The sequence below is a fragment of the Monodelphis domestica genome, chromosome 2 (genome assembly GCF_027887165.1).
Source record: "Monodelphis domestica isolate mMonDom1 chromosome 2, mMonDom1.pri, whole genome shotgun sequence".
NCBI classification, from domain to species: domain Eukaryota; kingdom Metazoa; phylum Chordata; class Mammalia; order Didelphimorphia; family Didelphidae; genus Monodelphis; species Monodelphis domestica.
Window position 1 is genome coordinate 496337842 of NC_077228.1, and position 20082 is coordinate 496357923.

Below are 20082 nucleotides of genomic sequence, written 5' to 3' on the forward strand. Positions count from 1 at the left end.
GAGCTGAAGGGGTGACAGTTGTTTGGGATTTCCCCCCCTAATATTTACTTTTTTCCCTAATTACATGCTCTAACAAATTTTAATGTAGGTTTTCTAAAACTTTGAGATCCAAATTCTCTCTCTCCCTGTCTTCCCCCCCCCACCTTCCCTGAGATGGTAATCAAATTGACCTAAGTTATACATGTGTGATCATGAAAAACATATTTCTGTTTTGATTATGTTGTGAAAGAAGCTTCATAAAATAAAAACCAGAAAAAGAGGGACAGTTTTTTTAGCAGAAGAGCTCTTTGCCTAACCAGAAGAGTGAGCAGTGGGGAGGAAAGGAGGGAGAGAGACAGAGAAGAAAAAGGAGGAGGAGGGATAGTCTAAATTTCCCTGGCAGGGGAAAAGGGCTGTCCTCAGTCCTCAGAGGGTACATTATAAGATTTGTTGAGCTCCCCAGGGTCCCTTGCTCTTCCGCAGTACTGTTCACCTGCTGTTCACCTGCTGCTGTATATAGCAATGGCCCCAAAGGGAGGCAGGGCCCAGCTCCTGGGATTGCATCACCTACCAGGAGGCTAGCTGGTGAGCCAATAAAGAGAAGGGACAGCAGGTCAACCTCCACAGGATAAGGCTGAGTGATCTCAGAGCCTCCCAGGATCCCCTCCCCCTGCATCATGGCCTCTTGGGGATCACGGATTTAAGCTCAGAGCTAGAGCAGTGGCTCTTTTTATAGAGCCTCACTCCACCCCACCCCACACCATAGTATGCCCACCTAAATTCCTCTTTACTCAGACTTCCCAAGAGATAAAGTGGGTTCTCTCTTCCCTGCCTGTAATACCCCCTCCCTGCAGCTGCTATGAGTAAGGTCACCAAGTTTGTCTCTACAGGGAGTGGTCTAAAGAGGTTTGGGCTGGGACCCCTCTGGAAGCCGGCACTGGGGTGTCCTCTTGGCATGTGCCCCAACAAGTTCTCCCCAAGTCTATCTAAGCTGAGATCAGTCCTAGAGCCTGTCTGACTTGCCCCCTCTCCCCTCCCTCCTGGGAGCCCGAGTTAGAGCCTGGCTTCAGTGCCCCCTACCACCTGGCCCCCTTAGGGAAAAGAGCAGTACACAAAGCCCCCAGTGTCTGCTGCTGAACTGCCCAGAGGGAGGCTGCGTGAAGAATGAGGTTCTACTGGAGCCAAAAGAAAGACCAGGCAGGGAAGTGTGGGGGTGTTGGGCCCAGGTACAGCCAGATCTTCTCCCACAGCTGGGAGGGGCCAAGGGCGGGAGACACCAGCTGGTCTGGTCTGGAAGGGACGTCACCTGACTCACAACTCAGTCTGGTCCTGCACACACCCCCTCCACTGTCCCGGAGAAGCTGGTCCCACACTCAGCATTGGATAAAGTTGTACCCACTTTCCATCTGTCCCAGGTAAGCTCGCCGGCCGGGCACCCTCTTGGGATGGGGTCTCTGCACTCTCAGGATGGGCAGGACAGACACACAGGTTTACATGCCTTCCTGTGCTGATCCAGGTTCCTAGGCACTCATATACCTGGACTCGGATTGTGCCCGGGGATAGACGAATCCCAGCCTAGGGCCTAAGGGGAGATGAGCAGAAGACTGAGCAAGCCAGGTGAAGTAATAGATGGGAGGATGAAAGCAGGTGCGGGGGACTAACGAGAGGAGGGAAGACTGTTCCGAAGCGAGGGCGCCGGCTTAAAGGGGGAGAATGGGTCTCCTTATCTTTCCCTACAGACTCATTTCCTACCCTGCCCCAAGATTCAGTGCTATTGGAAACTCAACAGTGGACCTCCGAGGTGGCGAGGGATAAAGCCTCCTTAAAGGAAGAACTCTCCTGGAGGCCACCCACAGCTCTACCATTCTAAGGAGCATCACCTGGCTAGAACTGCCCTCCCTAATTCTTGCAGCCCCAACAGTGGGAGCTTCTTTCCTTCTGTTCCCCTGGCCTCCAGCTCTAGCCCTCACTCCCAAACCTGCCTAGCAGGTTGATGATGTTTTGTTTTTTCCTACAACATTGGGTGGGAAGAGAAGGTACAGGAAGAGGGAGGGGGATTCCAAAGCCCGGGGGTCAAGCTGACAGGGGACCAAGGGAAACAGGAGAGCTCACCTGAGCTCCTGTTTTTCTTCCCAGAGTTGACAACCACATCATGTCTGTGAGCAATGGGAAGATGGAGTCTTCTCTGGTCCATGAGATCCTCAGTCACCTGGGCCTGGCCAACAAGGTAGGGCCATGAAGATGTTCTGGGAAATGGGTTAAGGTGACCCTAGGAGCAGGTAGGCAAATAAAGGTCTTTACCATTACTTAGTAGGTTAGGCTAAGAGGTAGGCTGAAGAATGGAAATTAGGCTGGGAGTCCTTTCTTTGGACTCTCTCAATCAAATACCAACACTAATCTATTTCCATAGACTGCAGCTTGGGGAACCCTGGGCACTCTCAGGCCCTTTTTGAGCTTCAATGTGGACAAGGATGTACAACGACTGCTGGAGGCTATTGCAGGCCAAGGTGATTTCTCCTCCTCCTTGCCCCTCTATCTAGCTTACCTCTATGGGTCAAGGGTCTCCCTTCTTTTTTCTTAAGAATTCCCCTATTATACAAAGTGAGTTGGAGACCTAAAAGGAATGGAGATATGCTTACATATTGTTTATCATATCATTTGCATAACCCTTTAGAGACAAGTAACAGAAATCACCCCAAACTAGTACTTCCCTGGCACCTGTCCTTCCCAAAGTGATTCCAGCCCTGGTATGTGTTGTCTTTGCTATATTATAGTGGGTAGTTCAACCTTCAAAAACTCCCTGGTTGGGTTCTGCCCTCTGTCCTGCTTCAGGTGTGGACCAGGGTACCATAGTGGATGTGCTGACTAACCGGAATGGTGAACAAAGGCAACTTATTGCCCGAGCCTTCCAGGATCGTACCCAGCAAGTGAGAACACTGAGAGGAGGGCCCCTTGGGAGATACTGGGAGGAACTGTTTACTTAGCTTAAATTCACCCACTTGTCCATATGAAGTTGTTCCCAAACCCACCCCAAAAAAGACTGATCCAGAATGAATGTGGAATTGACCAGACCTCTCCAGGTTCCCACAAAACTAGGCTCCTTTGCTCTTATGATGGCCAGCTTTATCATTCCTGCCCACTCTGCTCAGGAACTTAATTACTGTATATTTATCATAGGACTTGCTGAAATCCCTGCAGGCAGCTCTTTCTGGAAGCTTGGAAAAGGTTGTGGTGGCACTGCTGAAGTCTACAGCCCAGTATGATGCCCATGAACTCAGGGCAGCACTGAAGGTACTAGGAGAGGAAACATGCTCCAAATGTCTTGAAAACAGGAATATCTATTATCTCACCTAGGAGCTGCCTTCCAAATCTTCCAATCACTGCTTAGCCCAGGATTTGAGTCCTGGGAACTTTCTAACATCATCGCCCTATGGGCTCAAAGTCTGATCTCAGCTTCGGTCTCATTCTTAAGGTCATTGGTCCATGCTCTCCCACCAAGGATGGAAGCGGCAACTGTCATCCTTCCATCCCTATTTCCATCATTCTAGCTGGCACCATGTCTCAGTTACAAATTGGACCTTTGGTTTCTTGTAGGATATAAATTCTGCTGAAGACGTAGGAGTGGAAATCCTTTCTACACGTTCCCCACCCCAGCTAAAGGAGTGTCTGACTGTCTACAAACATGGTAATGGGGTTGAATGGCTAGGGTCTTGGAAGGAAATCAATAAGGACATCGAAATGAAGGGAAAGAGGCTCTTAGACCTCCCTCATCTTTCAACTCCACCATGGTCCATTTAGGGGAGGAGTCCTGGAACCTCAATGCCAACATTCGACTCCCTGATGAGTCTTTTAGGATCCCTTCTCTCTACTAGTGACTCAGTTTCCCCTTGGAAGAAAGCCAGATATGGTTATTAGGAAAAGAGAAGACAATTGTTAGCCTTTTCAGCCTAGGGCCTTGGATTAATAATAGAGTCAGACACGGATAATCACAAGGATATCTATTCCTCCCCCTTCCCTGTCTCTTCTCAACCCCCCTTCTCCGCACTAAAGACATACAAACACACTGTTATCAATCTCTATCTCAAGCTGAGTGGAGCCTGGCCACAGCCCTGAGAAGAAGGAGGAGACTGGAGTCTTTCATTTATCCCTCAGCATACCTCTTGGGTGCCTTATCCATGTCCCTGCCTACCCCAGCAGCTAGATGCCCTTGTCCTTTAATCAGCTGCTGTCTCTCCTTTCCTTTTACTATCTCCTTTATTCCTTGGTTTCTCTCTACATAATAATTAGTTCCTCTAGAGCACATTAAAGTTTGCAAAATACTTTACAAATATTATCTCATTTGAATCTTATATACAACTTTGGGAGGTAGGTGCTATTATTATTATCTCCATTTTATTTTTAATAATATTTTATTTTCCCCTTTATTACATGTAAAAAAATTTTTTTAACATTCACTTAAAAAATTTTTTGAATTCCAAATTTTCTCCCTTTTTCTGATTTGTACTCCTTCCCTCTCCCCTTCCTGAGAGGGCAAGCAATCTGATATAGATTTTTACATGTGTAATCATGTAAAACATTTTCCCATGTTAATAATTTTGTGGAAGAGTTCTCAAATGGAAAAAAGAACAAAGAAAATGAAATATAGTACATTTCAGTCTGCCTTCAGACTCCGCTTCTTTCTTGAAGGACAAATGGCATTTTTCATCATTAGTCTCTGAGATTGTCTTAGATCCCTGTATTGCTGAGAATAAATAGCTAGGTAATTCAAATGGCTCATCAAGAAATATTGCTGTCACTGTGTATAATGTTGTTCTGGTTCTACTTACTTCGCTTTGTATCAGTTCATGTAAGTCTTTCCAGATTTTTCTGAAATCCTCCCACTTGTCATTTTTTTATAGCACAATAATATACCATAATGGTCATATATCACAGCTTGCAGTCATTTCTCAGTTGATGGACAACCCCTTAATTTCCAATTCTTTGCTACCACAAAAAGAGCCGCAATAAATATTTTTGTATAAATAGGTCCCCCCCCCCCAACCTTCAAGTTGCTTTGTATCCCAACTCTCTCTCTCTGTCTTTCTACCCATCCTTGGTCAGAAGAAATAGGGGCATTTGGGTCAAACATGGCAAGAAGTAGTCCTTTCTGTATGGTCCCCTTCATTCTGTCCTCAGGCTGAAGCCATCTTATTCTACTAGACTATACCTTCTAATGCATCAATAAAACCTCTTAAGACTTAGCAGTTTCTTTCTCTTCTTACACCTACTGCTTTTACCCCTTCCTCACAATACTGGAACTAAGGATCCTCAGTGAGAATTTTCTGCTCACTTTTAAGACCAAATATGAGTCCCAATATGTCCGTCCGTCCGTCCATCCTTCCTTCCTTCCTTCCTTCCTTCCTTCCTTCCTTCCTTCCTTCCTTCCTTCCTTCCTTCCCTCCTTCCCTTGGTTACCATTCTAGCAGGTGCCTCACATCCCTAGTAGTATTGCTATGGGGTTTTGAGACTCTTTAATATCAACACTGAAGTGAAACAATCTCCCTCCCAACACTTGGCTGTATACACATTACTTACAATTCAAAGGTATTTCCAGGGATAGCCATGATGCCTTGGCCTTAAATGGTGGGAGCCAGTGGCTACCATGGCTCTTTGGGTCTGGAGAAACTAGAGCTTGCAGGGTCAAGTGTTAAGACTAGTTCTGATGGTTCAGAAAGATCAGGAGACCATATAAAACTTGGGTTTCCCCACTTACTCTGATATTCAGTCTGGACCCTATCCCAGATTTTCAGGTGGAGATTGAAGATGATATGAGATCAGAGACAAGTGGCCTCCTGAGGGACCTGCTGCTAGCACTGGCTAAGGTGAGGAGCCAGATTTTGTGTTCCCCAGTGCAGGGGGATGGGGGTAGAGGATGAGAGAATTTCTGTGGAAATAGGAACAAGGAAGGGTTTCAAGGAGTTCTGGGGCTTAATTTCTACTGGTCACACAGAGTATTGGAAAGAGAATTGAATGTGTGGACTCAGAAGACTTTGAATCTTAGCTTTTGTGTCAGTTGACTTCTCTGGGCCTTGGTTTGCTAATCTATGAAATGTAGGATAATCATTTTAACCCTCCCTAAGGAGATAGTTGTGAGGAAAACAATTTTGCAATAAATGTAAAGTGCTGTTTAATTCTTATCAGAGTCATTGGTTTAAAAAATAAATAAACAAAAAGCTTCCCTATTAACATGTACCCCCCCCTTAAACCCAATCCCAATCTCCAGGGCACTCGGGAGTCCTATTCCGGGATAAAGGATTACAACCTGGCAGAGCAGGATGCTCACGTGAGTTGGGGCCACATAGGGCTAGCCCAAATCATTCTCCTGCTCATCATGGGAGATAATGGGGGAGGGGGGAAATAGTGTGCCTATCTTTCAGTTTCAAGTCCTTGGAGTATGTCTGCAGAATAGGTTGGGATCTCACGTGTCACTTCTCTGTGTGTGTCTGACTGTATGGTTCTTTGACTCACAGGAAGGGAGTTTACCAATGGCCAGATTTCCATGCCAAGGGCCAGTGAGGAGGGAGGAATGACCAGGACCCTACAGAAATAGGCCTGGATAGAGGGCCCCCTCCTACCCTCCCCCCTCCCCCCAAAGGTGGAAAGACTTTGGCTCAGGGCCTGCTCCCTTCTATGGAAACACCAGTTTTCTCTCAGGAAGGGCAGGGATAACACCCCTCCACACACAAACACCAGTGTTGCCCCCAGGTGGCTAGCCCTTGCTGCCCTCCTGTCACCATAGTTATGAGTCCTAAGTCATTTGTCCTCTGAGGAGCAAGACTAGAAGCAAACAGCCCCAGGTCCAGCAGCTCACTCCCATGTGGAAGAGGGGAGGTCGCCTAAGGTGTGATGTGGTAATGGGACCCTTATCCTGGGGCACACAGATCCAAATTTAATCTCTGGTCCCTTCAGAGGAGAGGCTCCTTGGTGCCCCTGGGCCCTTTTGGAACAGGAACATGAAGAACATGAAGAGCTAAGGCACCCGGAGTCCATTAGAGCCTATAACCCACATTTCTTTGACTTGGAGCAGCCCCCTCATTCCCCACTCCTCCCCCTCCCTGAGCCAGAGCTTCTCCTGCCTGTCTGTCCCTCTGCCTTAGGCCCAGGACAGGCCTGATAACAGAGACATAGTCAAAAAAGCAGAGAGTTTGAAGAGGAGCCTATGTTAAGGATTTGGGGGAGAGAGCTCTTGGGACAGAGCCTAAATCCTAGGAAATATGGGAAATAGCCCTAGCAGAGAGGAAGTGTTGGGGGCTTGGAAGAGACCTGGTCTAGTGGACAGTAGTGATGGATGAACTCCGAATTTATGGCCTTTACTAAAGTCTTCCTCTGATGCCTCATTGTAGTGTAAAGGTGAGCCTGGGCTCTCTAGACCTAAACCACTGAAGGCCAAACTCTGGCATGGTCTACCAAGACATAAGACTTGTAACCTTATTCCTTAGGGTGGCTAAGGTAGCTATGGACCCGAGGGATGGGAAGTATAATTGTGCCAACACATGGGATATAGAGACCTGGCCCCAGTATCTTCCATGAGATGTAGAGGATTCTGCCACCATTTTTGAGAACCCTTCCTCTTTTTAATCTCACTTTTCCCCACAAGGCATTACACGAAGCTGGAGAAACAGGCACAGGGGCAACTTGGATCATGATTTTTACCCAAAGAAATACTGAACACCTCAACCGAGGTAAGATAGAAACCCAACACTCACTAGAAGTTAAACCTGACTGAAAAAGTCACTTTCATCCATGGTGAGTCCTCCATACTTTTCTGTTTCTTTCTCTATCTCCAATAGTGTTTGATGAGTACCAGAGGCAGAATGGGCAGGAGATAGAAGAGGGCATCCGGAATTGTTTTCCTGGAAGTGCCCAGAAGGCTCTTCTCACCCTAGGTAAAGACATGTTCAGAATTACTGAGTCTGTTGGGAGGAAAGTGAAGGGCTCTCATGTTTCCCTCTCTTGTTTTCTCTTTTGCTTTACAGCCTCTGTGATCAGGAACACACCACTGTACTTTGCTGAAAAACTCCACCTGGCTCTCCAGGTGAGGGGGATGAGACACACCCTGGAAGGAGGGAGGAGGCCTGAGGTTGCAATTAATGTGACAATGATATATTATTATTATATTGTCCTCTTGATCATCTGCAAATTACTGCCTGTCCTTAATATGCAAAGAGGATAAGTCATAAAGAGAGCTTGTTGTTGAAGTTCTTTTTTGGTAGAAGTGATGGATGGACTCTGTGTTTATGGCCAAAACTTTACTAAAGTCTTCCTCTGATGCCTCATTGTAGTGCAGAGGTGAACTTGGGCTCTCCACACATATGCCACTAGAGCCCAAACTCTGACATGGTCTAACATGGTCTACCAAGACAACAAAGGCTTTGAATGAGGACCCAGTGGTGAGCTATGTCTGTTGTTCAGATTCAGGAAGGTGATCTTTAAAATGACCCCTTACCAAGCTGGGTACAAGGTGATGAATTCTGGCCTTAGCAATTCTTGAAGGCCACCTTTGAAGGTATAAATAAGTCCGTGTCTGCCTGATAGAAGAGGGAGTACCCACACTGTTGTGTTCCTACAAGGAGATCCTCCCATTTTTTAAATAAATGATGAATTGCTATCTATACTCTATAATCTAGTCTCTTATGACTAATACATTTATTCAGAGGCTAACTGTTAGGGTTGCAGTTTGTGAGTAGGGAACAATGTAAAACTATCTAACCCCTCATTGAATTTTAAGTATCATTGCTTTATACATAGTAGGTGCTTAATAAATGTTTCTCAAATTATAACATAGAAAAACCTTAACTGGAGCTGATGAGGTCAATGAGGAATACATGCACATATAGTTTTATATTGTGGCCTTTTTATATTGTGTGTTTATATTATGTATCAGTCTTACCCAGTTTTTTTATCTTTTGACTGAAGATATAATAGTCTAGGGTTTGAGCCTAATCAGGGCTGACTCAAGGCAGCAACTAAAGTGATAATGACTCATTAAGAGGTAGCATGATGTAGTTTCCTCAGTTTCCTCAACTATAAAACAAAGGAATTGGACGATTACAAAATTATAGAATTTTTGAGCTGGAAGGGATCTCAGTGACCAAAACTATCTTCTTGAAGACCTCTATTGAAGGCATGTTACAGAGAAGTTGAGGTAAAGAGCTACTGAGCCACACAGGGACAGTAATCAATAAAACTTTACTACTACTTGCAAAGGGAGGAGGGAAATAGATATCAACAGGGAATAGTTTTAAGGTAGCACACAATGGGGAAGAATTACAGAGGCCTAGAGCCCCTTAGAGTTCAATTTTATGTAGAATTTTTATAAATATTTTAATTTCTTATTTTAATATTCTTTTTTTTAAATTTTGAGTTCCAAATTCTCTCCTTCCTCCAAGACTCTCCCCCTACCCACTGGAAGGCAAATGATATAATATTAATTATCTATGTGAGCAGTCATGCAAAACATAATTTCATACTAGCCATATTTTTTTAAAGCAAGAAAACTAAAGAGAAAATTATACTTCAATTTGCCCTCTGAGTTCATCAGTTCTCTCTCGAGGTGGAAAGCATTTTTTCATTATGAGTCCTTTGGAATTGTCTTGGATTGTTGCATTAATCAGAGTAGCCAAATCTATTATAGCTGATCATCATTACAACATTGCCATTACTGTGCATATTGATCTTCCATTTCTCACTTCACTTTGCATCAGTTCACACAGGTATTGACAATGTTTTTCTGAGATCACTTCCCCCATCATTGCCCTCAGTATGAAAATGCTCTAACACAACCATATGGCACCACTTACAACCATTTCCCAATCGGTGAGCAATTTCCAATTCTTTGCCACCATAAAAAGATCTAGGATAAACATTTTTATACTTATAGGTCCTTTTCCTTTTCCTTTGATCTCTTTGGGATCAAAAGATAGTAGTGGTATTGCTGAGTCAAAAGGTATGCACTTTTTTTAGCTCTTTGGGCATAGTTTCATAATGCTTGAACCAATTCACTACTTTACCAACAGCCCATTAAGTACCTATTTATTTAGTACACCTCTCACTAGCATTTGTCATTACTGATAGGTATGAAGTAATACTTCAGAGCTGTTTTAATTTGCAATTCTCTAATCAATAGTGATTTGCAGTATTTTTTCATATGTCTTTAGATAGCATTGATTTCTTCTGAAAACTGCCTGTTTGTATCCTTAGACCATTTATCATTTGGAGAATGACTCTTATTTTCATAAAATTGATTCGGTGTATATTTGAGAAATGAGGCCTTTAATGAATAAATTTGCTGTAAATTTTTTATGTTACTTCATTGTCTGATACCTTTTAGTATGATGAAGTTTCCCCATTGTCTCTTTTAATTAGCTCTATTTTTGCTTTTGTTTTGTCTGAGATCATGATTGCTACTCCTGCCTTTTTTATTTTAGCTGAAGCATATTAGTTTCTGCTTCAGTTCTTTATTTTAATTCCATATGTATCTTTCTGTTCTAAGTGTGTCTCATGTAAATAATATATTGTTGGATTCTTGTTTCTAATCTATTCATCTATTTGCTTCTGCTTTATGGGTAAACTCAACCCATTCACATTCAGTTATAATTCCTGTATATTTTTCTCCATTGCATTTTCTTCTATTTCTTCTTCTCTCTTTTTTATCTTGTCCTTCCTCAAAAATTGACTTTACTTTAAACACTTCCTTCCTTAATCTACACTCCCTTTTACCCCTTCATTTTCTCTTATCTCCTTCCCCTATTTCTCTATTGGATAAATTGCATTTCTATATACAACTGAGTGTGTATATATATATATATTCTTCCTTCTTTGAACCAATTCCAATGAGAGTGAGAATCAAACTTTGCCCCCCCATCCCATTCTTATTCTCCCTCCTTTATAAAAGCTCTTCCTTTCTTTCCTCTTATGTGAGAAAAATTTCCCCTTTCTACCTTTTCCTTTTCACTTCTCCTAGTGCAACCCTCTTTCCCACCCCTTCTTTTTTTTTTTCCTGGAGATCATTTCTACCATAATCTATTTACATCCATGCTCTCTGTCTATGTAAACTCCTTTTAACTACCCTAATAATGATAATATTCTTAGAAGTCACTTGCATCTTCCCATATAAGAATGTAAATAGTTTAATTTTATTGAGTCTTTTATGATTACTCTTTTCATAACTCTTTCAAAGCCACAGCCCAGGGACTATAAGTACTTTGAGGGCCACTTCTCCTAACAAGTACAAAAGACCAATGAACATTATTTTATTTGGTCATTTCCGAACATTATTCATTGGAGACAAAGATCATTTTCTTCCCCCCCCCACCCCTATCCCATAGCTGACGCACGATTCCACTGGGTATCACATGTATTCTTAATTCGAACCCATTTCCACGTTGTGGGTATTTGTATTAGTGTTCATTTAGAGTCTCTCCTCAGACATGTCCCCTCAACCCCTGTAGTCAAGCAGTTGCTTTTCCTCATTTTTACTCCCACAGTTTGTCCTCTGCTTGTGGATAGTGTTTTGTCTCCTAGATCCCTTTGGATTGTTCAGGGACATTGCATTGACACTAATGGAGAAGTCCATTACATTTTATTGTACCACAGTGTATCAGTCTCTGTGTACAATGTTTTCCTGGTTCTGCTTCTTTCGCTCTGCATCACTTCCTGGAGGTTGTTCCAGTCTCCATGGAATTCCTCCACTTTATTATTCCTTTTAGCACAATAGTATTCTATAACTAACATATACCACAATTTGTTCAGCCATTCTCCAATTGAAAGGCATCCCCTCATTTTCCAATTTTTGGCCACCACAAAGAGCACAGCTATGAATATTCTTGCATATGTATTTTTCCTTATTATCTCTTTGGAGTACAAACACAGCAGTGCTATGGCTGGATCAAAGGGCAGACAGTCTTTTATCACCCTTTGGGCATAGTTCCAAATTGCCCTCCAGAATGGTTGGATCAGTTCACAACCCCACCAGCAGTGAATTAATGTCCCTACTTTGTGTGACAAGTAAATTGGTTGTCTGCCATAAACTGTGGCAGTTAAAAGAGTTGAAGATATAAATTGTGATAGATATAAGAGTGGGTGAGTAAATTTGTGACTGCAGAAAATATGTTCCACTACAGTATCTTGGTTTTAAATCAAATATAAGGTGGTCGCCAGGGAAATATTCCCAATTATGAATATACCTAAGTCAACTGGGTTTTATAGAGAATTTAATTAATAATACAATGAGGAATTAAAGAAAAGAGAGAAAGAGAGAAAAAGGAAATAAGTATGAAGGGCCTTAAGCCAACATGGCCTAGACCTGTGTCTTAAGAGAGATCAGTCAGTCAGTCTTTTATCACTCACTACAAGGTCTGTCTAAGCAAGGATTCTAGTGACAGAGTCTCCTCAGAGAGAGTTCCAGCCAGAGTCCTCCTCAAAGAGCCTTCCAGCCAGAGACTGTTTCAAAGGGCCTCTCTCAAGAGCCTCCAGAGGGACAGAGTCCCCTCAGAGGAGCTCCAGTGAGACCTTCTTAGAGATTGTCCTCCAAGAGCTTTCCTTCTCCAGAGCCTCTCTCAAGAGATCCTCCAAAAGGCTTCTCATAAGAGATTCTGCTTTTTCTTATATAGGGGGTTTTCTCCTATGTCACCTCCCCTAAGTCCTTACATCTACCAATCACAGTAGACATTTTCCAAAGGACAACCCATTCTAAAAACACTGCTGGGTTGACTAATCCCTTTAGTAAATTTGTACCAGAAAAAACTTCTAAATAAGTTTTCACCTCTTTGCTCCTGGCAAGTTTACAAGTTGCCTGACCTTTAATAGGTACTTAGTACCCCATTGTATTAATTCTAAAAATAGGCATGGCTTAAAGAACTTTTTGCCTCATTATAAGTATGGGTTAAAGTATTTTCATTGTTTAGCAAGGAGTTCTCTCCCCCAAAGCAGTCCCAAGAATGGGTGGAGCAGAGGTCCTCCCATTTCTGATCCAAGTAGAGTTCTCACTGTCAAAATGGGGAATGTTCCCAGTAGGGAATTGTTCCAAAGGAGAATTTCCCAATGTGGAAATTTTTAATATTCACAAGTCTGAGAAATTTCAAGATTTACATTTGCCACATCCCCTCCAGCACTCATTACTTTCCTTTGCTGCATGTTAGCCAACCTGCTAGGTGTGAGGTGATACCTCAGAGTTGTTTTGATTTGCATCTCTCTAATTATAAGAGATTTAGAACACTTTTTCATGTGCCTATTAATAGTTTTGATTTCTTTATCTGAAAACTGCCTATTCATGTCCCTTGCCCATTTATCAATTGGAGAATGGCTTGATTTTTTGTACAATTGATTTAGCTCTTTGTAAACATGAGTAATTAAACCTTTGTCAGAGGTTTTTATGAAGATTGTTTCCCAATTTGTTGCTTCCCTTCTGATTTTGGTTACATTGGTTTTGTTTGTACAAAAACTTTTTAATTTGATGTAGTCAAAATTATTTATTTTACATTTTGTGACTCTAAGCCTTGCTTGGTTTTAAAATATTTCCCTTCCCAAAGGTCTGACATGTATACTATTCTGTATTTGCCTAATTTACTTATAGTTTCCTTCTTTATGTTCAAGTCATTCACCCATTTTGAATTTATCTTGGTGTAGGGTGTGGTGTTGATCCAAACCTAATCTTTCCCATGCTGTCTTCCAATTTTCCCAGCAGTTTTTATCAAATAGTGGATTTTTGTCCCAAAAGCTGGGATCTTTGGGTTTATCATATACTGTTTTGTGCCTCTTTTACCACTTGGTCAATTCTATTTTTTAAGACATTATTTTCTTCAGTATTTATCTATGCCTCTTTTTTTTTTTAAACCCTTACCTACCATCTTGGAGTCAATACTGTGTATTGGTTTCAAGGCAGAAGAGTGGTAAGGGCTAGGCAATGGGGGTTAAGTGACTTGCCCAGGTCACACAGCTGGGAAGTGTCTGAGGCCAGATTTGAACCTAGGACCTCTCATCTCTAGGCCTTGTTTTCAAACCACTGTGCCACCCAGCTGCCCCCCAGTTTTTAATAGCTGTTTTAACATTATCTTGTTCCAAGTTTATGTGTTGGTCTTCCTTGCCACTTACTATCTTTTTATAGTCAAATGATTTTTCTGTTGCTTTTTTTTTGAGCCTATTTTTTTTACTTTGAACTTTATATTAAAGATGGATTCTGCTCACCTGGGTGTGGGAAAACTCTGTGCCAAGCTACAGTCTTTTTTGTGCTGCTGTTTTCAGAGTTGTTCTGGGGGTCTGCAAGTTTATGATGCTTCCAAGGTGGTATGATGTGGAGAGAAGTATAATCAGTGCTCCTGTGGTCTGCATTTTGATATTTACTCAGGAAGAGCCTCTTATCTCCTGTAGCCACAGTTACTAGTGCTCCTCTTTGCATTAAAACTGTGACCAGAGCCCCTGCTGCCTTGTGACCCCAGGATTCCATTCCACCCTTGAACTGCAACCCAGAACTATATATAAGCAATATAGTTGCCAATCAGTACCAGCTGCACCCAATGATAGCAAAGAGTCTCCTGCAATCTCTTTCCCACAAATTTTCTGATCCCCTTACTGTCTCTGGACTGAGAACTCCCAAAGTTGGTGCTGCAGCTGGGGCTGGGGCTACTCTTGTCATCATTGTGTGTGTGGGCCCCAGATAGGCCTTATGCTCCAGTACCACAGACTTCTCTTTCCTACCGTTAAGTTTTCTTAAGTCAGAAAAATGTCATAGCCCAACCTTTTGTTGGTTCTGACAACTCCAAAATTTGATTTAAGGCATTATTTTAAAGTTGTTCAGAGGGGAATATTGGGAGAGTTCAGCTTGGTGGCTGCCCCTATCAATCATCTTGATTCAAACTTATATAGAATTTTAAAAAAAGACAGTATGACACCAGTTGGATCTTGCCCTATATGTAGGAACAGTATAGTGAGGATATTTTCTAATTTGACTAATAATGAGCCTCTAGGCTAAAGGGGGTTAATGTCCAGTCTCTAAGTTTATTAATCTTACTATACATTCATCCTTGGGGACTGGAACCATATGAATTAAACTGGTTTTCACTGACCAAGGAAGGGAGAGAAGGAGCATTTATATAGTTCCTACTGCGTGTTGGGCACTATGCTAAGCATTTTACAAGTGTTATTTCATTTGAGGTTAAATACTATTATCTTTACTTTGCAGCTGAGAAAAGTTAGGCAAAGGTTAAATGACTTACTGAAAGTCATATAGCTGATATGGGTTAGAGGTCAAATTTGGACAGTCCATTGTGCCCCTGAGCTCCCTCTTTGCCAAGAGAGCCCATTATCTCTTAAAGTAGCCTATTTTATTTAGGGATAGCTCTAATTCTTGAGAAATTGTTTATTTTTTTTTCTTATATTAAACCTAAATTTGCTTCTTTGCAACTTTTGGCCATGTTTACAGCTTCCATGCTCTAGGGCCATATAGGATGAGTCTACTCTTTCCATGTGACAACCCTTCATAAAATTAAATATAACTATCATATTTCTACTGAGTTTTCTCTTCTCCATGCTGTTTCATCAATGGCCCTTCCAATTTCTAAAATTATATAGAGAAGATATTTTCTATTGTTATAGATTTATAATGCCATTAAAATCTCATCCTTTTATCCAAATCTCAGTTGGATTCTATTTCATGTTCTCCAAACTAAAATTAATACCCTAAATTTTAATGATAATAATATTGTGTATACATCTCCAATTTTCTGCTAATTGATATTACTGTCACCCTTGGTAAATGTTTCCAGTCTTTCTTATATTAAAAAACAAACAGATAAATAGGTCCTAGGTGAAAAGAGTGGAAGAACTATCTTTTTGCAGATAGGAACTCCCATTCTTTGAAGTCAGCTCTAAAAAATGATTTCTGATCTTTGCCATATCAGATTTCTATTGTAATATGAATAGAACTTACATAACACTAAAGAATAAGCATTAGATTCATGTTATTTTGCTTAAATGTATGTGCAATAAGCAAATTTCCAACTCAATTTTTAATTAATATGGCATCCTTTAAAAACAAATTTTATCTGTGAAGATGCCCAAATACCTATACTTTTATGAGAAAGATGCAAAAATAAAGTATGAGAGATTCAGAAAAACAACCTTCAGGGAAGGTTATTCAATATAGATTCAGACCAGTCTTCTATGTTTTAAGTCTCCAATTCCCTCCCAGGGAGCTGTTATGATCAGTGATGGGCAGGAAAGAAAAAATAGTTTGGAGTTGTCTGTGGACTCTTAAAAAGACCATCAGTTTCAAGAAGTCCAACAGATTATTTTCAGTTTATTATGTTTAGAGCTTATGTGGAAATAATTGTTTGCATGCTATGTCTTCTATTAGACTGTATGTTCACTGAAGGCAGTGTCTTTGCTTTCTTTGGATCCCCAAGGTTGGGCGGAGTACCTAATGCTTAATAAATGCTTATTGGGCTGCCTAAAGGACAAAAACCAAAAAAGAAGTCAAATAGAGTTGTTCTCAGAGAGATGGTAGAAGTAAGAACATTAGATTGAGATTGGGAGACTGTGGTTCTAGTGCCAGCTCTTTTAATGTCTTTATGACTTTGGACCAGTCTCTTCCAGTCTTTGGACTCAGATTCCTCATCCATGAAATGAAATAGTTTTTCTAGCCCATTCTGGATGTGACATCTGTTCTTAGATTAGTTCTAAGTTCTGCTGCCTTTTGGACCATCATTCATCTCATAGTAGGAAGGAGCTCAGAACAATGAGATGAGTTTTGTGTCAGAAGATCTAGGTTTGAATCTCTCTGTTATCACCATACCTATGTGACTATGACCAAATCAGGTCATGGACCTTGGTTCTCTCATCCAAATAATGAGATGGCTTCTGAGATTCCTCCCTACTCCAAATATGAATTCTAAAGTGACATAAAATTATAATAGTGAACCTGGTACACCATAAGAGTCTGAACATCAGAAATTAAGCTCTAATTCCAAGAATATTTTGACATATGTATATGCAAACATACATGTGGCAATATAGTTATAGTGATAGGCATACTTGAAGATTGGAATCAATAGCTAGTAACCTCTGGTGTCAAACAAAATATTGAATTAACTATAACACCCTATTCCCTAACCACTATATTCTAGGGAAATAGGAATTCACTGAATTTAGTAGTCCTAAAATATATAATAGTTAATATCAAAGTCCTCTGTTATGAAAATATAATAATGTATCATCTTGTTTCAGTTAGAAAAGTTAAGAAACAATTATCATTTACTATATCTGTAGTGCTATGTTCCTCAAATATCCTCAAATTGCACATTCTTTTTTATATCCTCTTCACATCTCCCAGAAAGAAGGAAAAAATTGTTGATGTTGGATTCCAAAAACAAGTATAGAAAATGAGACAAAGATAAAAGGATAAAAGATAACATGGTCCTAATTATATTAAGAACAAGGGCCAGAACTAGACTCCAAAAATCTTTGCTCTGTTTGTTTGAAAATTAAGGTAAATAGGGCAGCAAGATCACTTAGTAACTAGGCCTGGAGAAAGGAGGTCCAGAGTTCAAATTTGACCTCAGACACTTCCTAGCTGTGTGGGCAAAGCACTTAACCGACATTGCCTAGCCCTTACTGCTCTTTGGCTTTGGAACTTATACTTTAGTATTAATTCTAAGACAGCAAGTGAGGGTTTAAAAAAAAAAAGATTAAGATAAACTGAGAGAGAGACAATGGTCTGAGCATGATCCTTTTATTAATGGGACCAGCAGTAAGCAATAAGTTGGGTCAATGGCCTCCCTCAATAACCAAAAACCCAGATGTCGGGCTTACTAGTGTTCATATAGTTTTGGGGAGTACAAGAAAACAAATAAAGTTGGGTAGATGGGAAAAGCAATGCAATTGGCTATAGGGCTGGCAGCATCATAGGGTGAGAACATGACTAGTTGGAAATTGGCAATGAGGGTTAGCAATAGCCCTCTTCTTCCTTCATGTGTCCAAGAACATTTCATTGTGTATGTCTACCTGCAAGATTAGAAATAATGAACCATGCTTTTTTGGATAACAAATCAGACTTCACTAAAGGAGAGCTTGGTGATATAAACATACCAGATCAGGCTCCTTGATGTCCACCTATATTCCTCAAGGAAAATAGATTTCCTTGAGGTAAGTACAAAACAGTTATTAGCAGAAGAACCAAACTTCTAAACTTAGCTCTGTGGCAAAAAGACAAAGATACATGGCTCAAGCAATCATATAAAATGGGGTGGTAATTTAGCATAGGATCAATTATAGAATAGAATCAATCCTAAAATGATACAGAATCAATTTCATTTCTTTAGCTCTCTCTCAGAGCAGCAGCAAGGGAGTGAGTAGGTAGCTGTTTCCTATAGGTATTGCCTTGAGAACTGCAAGGACAATTGCAGCCTTAGAGCTTCCTGCCCAGTTTTCAGATAGTCCTGCCTATATGTCCATTGGCATGCTTTCTGGACCTCTAAAAGCTGACAGTAGTATCAGGTGACAGATGGAGGACAGCACTCAATTTCTTTGGGATCCTCAGCTAACTTAGAGGCTACTGGAAGGCACTCAAATCAAGTTGTCCTTTCCATATCATTTCCTACATGTACCACCAGCAAAAAGACAGCAAGGCATTGTAGAGAAAAAGCTCCTTAGCCCTTTTTTGTTTGTTGGATAATTTAGAAACCTTCCTCAGTCCATCCCTGTTTCTCCTTGGCTTCAATTTATGGGATCAATGATTCAGTTACGCCATCCAACTATTTGTCAGCAATGATTTGCCCAATATTTAATTGTCCCCTGCTTATTTCTCCTTCATCCAGGGAACTGAGCCAAACCACCAAGTCTTGATGCGTATCCTCATCTCTCGAAGTGAGACTGACCTCCTAAGCATACGGGCAGAATTCAAGAAGAAGTTTGGAAAGTCCCTCTATTCATCTCTCCAGGTCAGACCAAGCTAAGGGATCCACTCTTGAGGGGCAGTTCACCACCTTGAGCCCCAAAGTCGGTCTTCACATTGTCACCATGAGTTCTATGGGTTCAGTTTAGGTTTAGTGGCTCCAGGGAGGGTATTTCTCACATGAGCTGAGAATGGGGTAGAAAGGAATGAAATCTGAAACATAGTGGGAGTGAGTTTACTAATACTTGATTCCCCTCTCTTCAGGAGGCCATGAGAGGGGACTCCCGGTCAGCTTTACTAGCCCTGTGCAGGGCTGAAGACATGTGACACCCATCCCCCAGAATCTTGTGTCTACAACTCCCATCTACCCCTTCTGTCATTTCCGTGGATTAGAGACTTGCAAACCTGGCTGAGCCCTCTAGAGGTCATCTGGTTTGCCTTCAAACAAGATGACTCCTCCCTAAAACCAAACAGGAATCTCTCATATACCCCTGTTTCATCTATAACCTCTGCTAGGGCCCTACTAAAAAGTTCCCTGTATCTTATACCACAAGGTTAAGGTTAATCTGCCTTCTTGCTTCTTCTAGCTCTGCCCTGGCTATTCCAGTCTTTACAAGGTACATATGCTTAGTGAAGCTGAAAAACTGAAGTTTAAAATCTACAGGCAAATTTATGGTTTGTGCTCCCTTGGGTGGAGAACTTGGAGCTGGAGAGGCTTTGATCTGCACTTCAAAACACAAACAGGAATTGTTTCTAGATCCACCTCTACTACAGGCCTTCCTCTCTACTCCCACCAAACCCCACCCCAACTCACCCTTCCTTTGGGAAGAAAAACAATGATTTAGATCAAAAGGGAAGAAAATAGCTAACAGGGCAGAAGACAAACATTCAGAGATAACAAAGGAGGGAAACATTTTCTAGGCAGGGTAGGGTAGAGGGAATGGAACTAGGATGGATGCCTTTTAGAGTTTCTTTGACCAACTTGGAGCCCGGAACCAAATCTCATGCATGAATGCTGATTTCAATTGCTGATTTAGAATTAAAGCACTATGTAAATAGGACCCACAATGAAAAAAGAAGAGCAACAAAATGGAATTGAAGCTCCTTCGGTTGGCCCTAGGACAATCCACCCTCCACATTTCTCACCCATTTCCTGTATCTCACTATGTATACTCCAC

The 20082-nt window shown here is 41.5% G+C and overlaps 1 protein-coding gene across 2 annotated transcripts; it reads left to right on the top strand.

Moving 5' to 3' along the window:
• Nucleotides 1-654: 654 nt before the first annotated feature.
• Nucleotides 655-19457, top strand: ANXA9 (annexin A9). Of its 2 annotated transcripts, XM_007485393.2 has the most exons (14): nt 1264-1394; nt 1496-1596; nt 2116-2206; nt 2390-2486; nt 2812-2906; nt 3157-3270; nt 3574-3664; nt 5761-5840; nt 6242-6301; nt 7616-7700; nt 7809-7904; nt 7995-8053; nt 18828-18950; nt 19169-19457. In XM_007485393.2, the coding sequence occupies exons 3-14, from the start codon at nt 2132-2134 to the stop codon at nt 19229-19231; spliced, it is 1038 nt and encodes a 345-aa protein (XP_007485455.1). In that variant the 5' UTR covers nt 1264-1394; nt 1496-1596; nt 2116-2131; the 3' UTR covers nt 19232-19457. The 2 variants fall into 2 exon arrangements, with proteins under 2 accessions (XP_007485454.1, XP_007485455.1); XM_007485392.3 differs by lacking the exon at nt 1496-1596 and having other exon boundaries at nt 655-1394.
• Nucleotides 19458-20082: the final 625 nt, after the last annotated feature.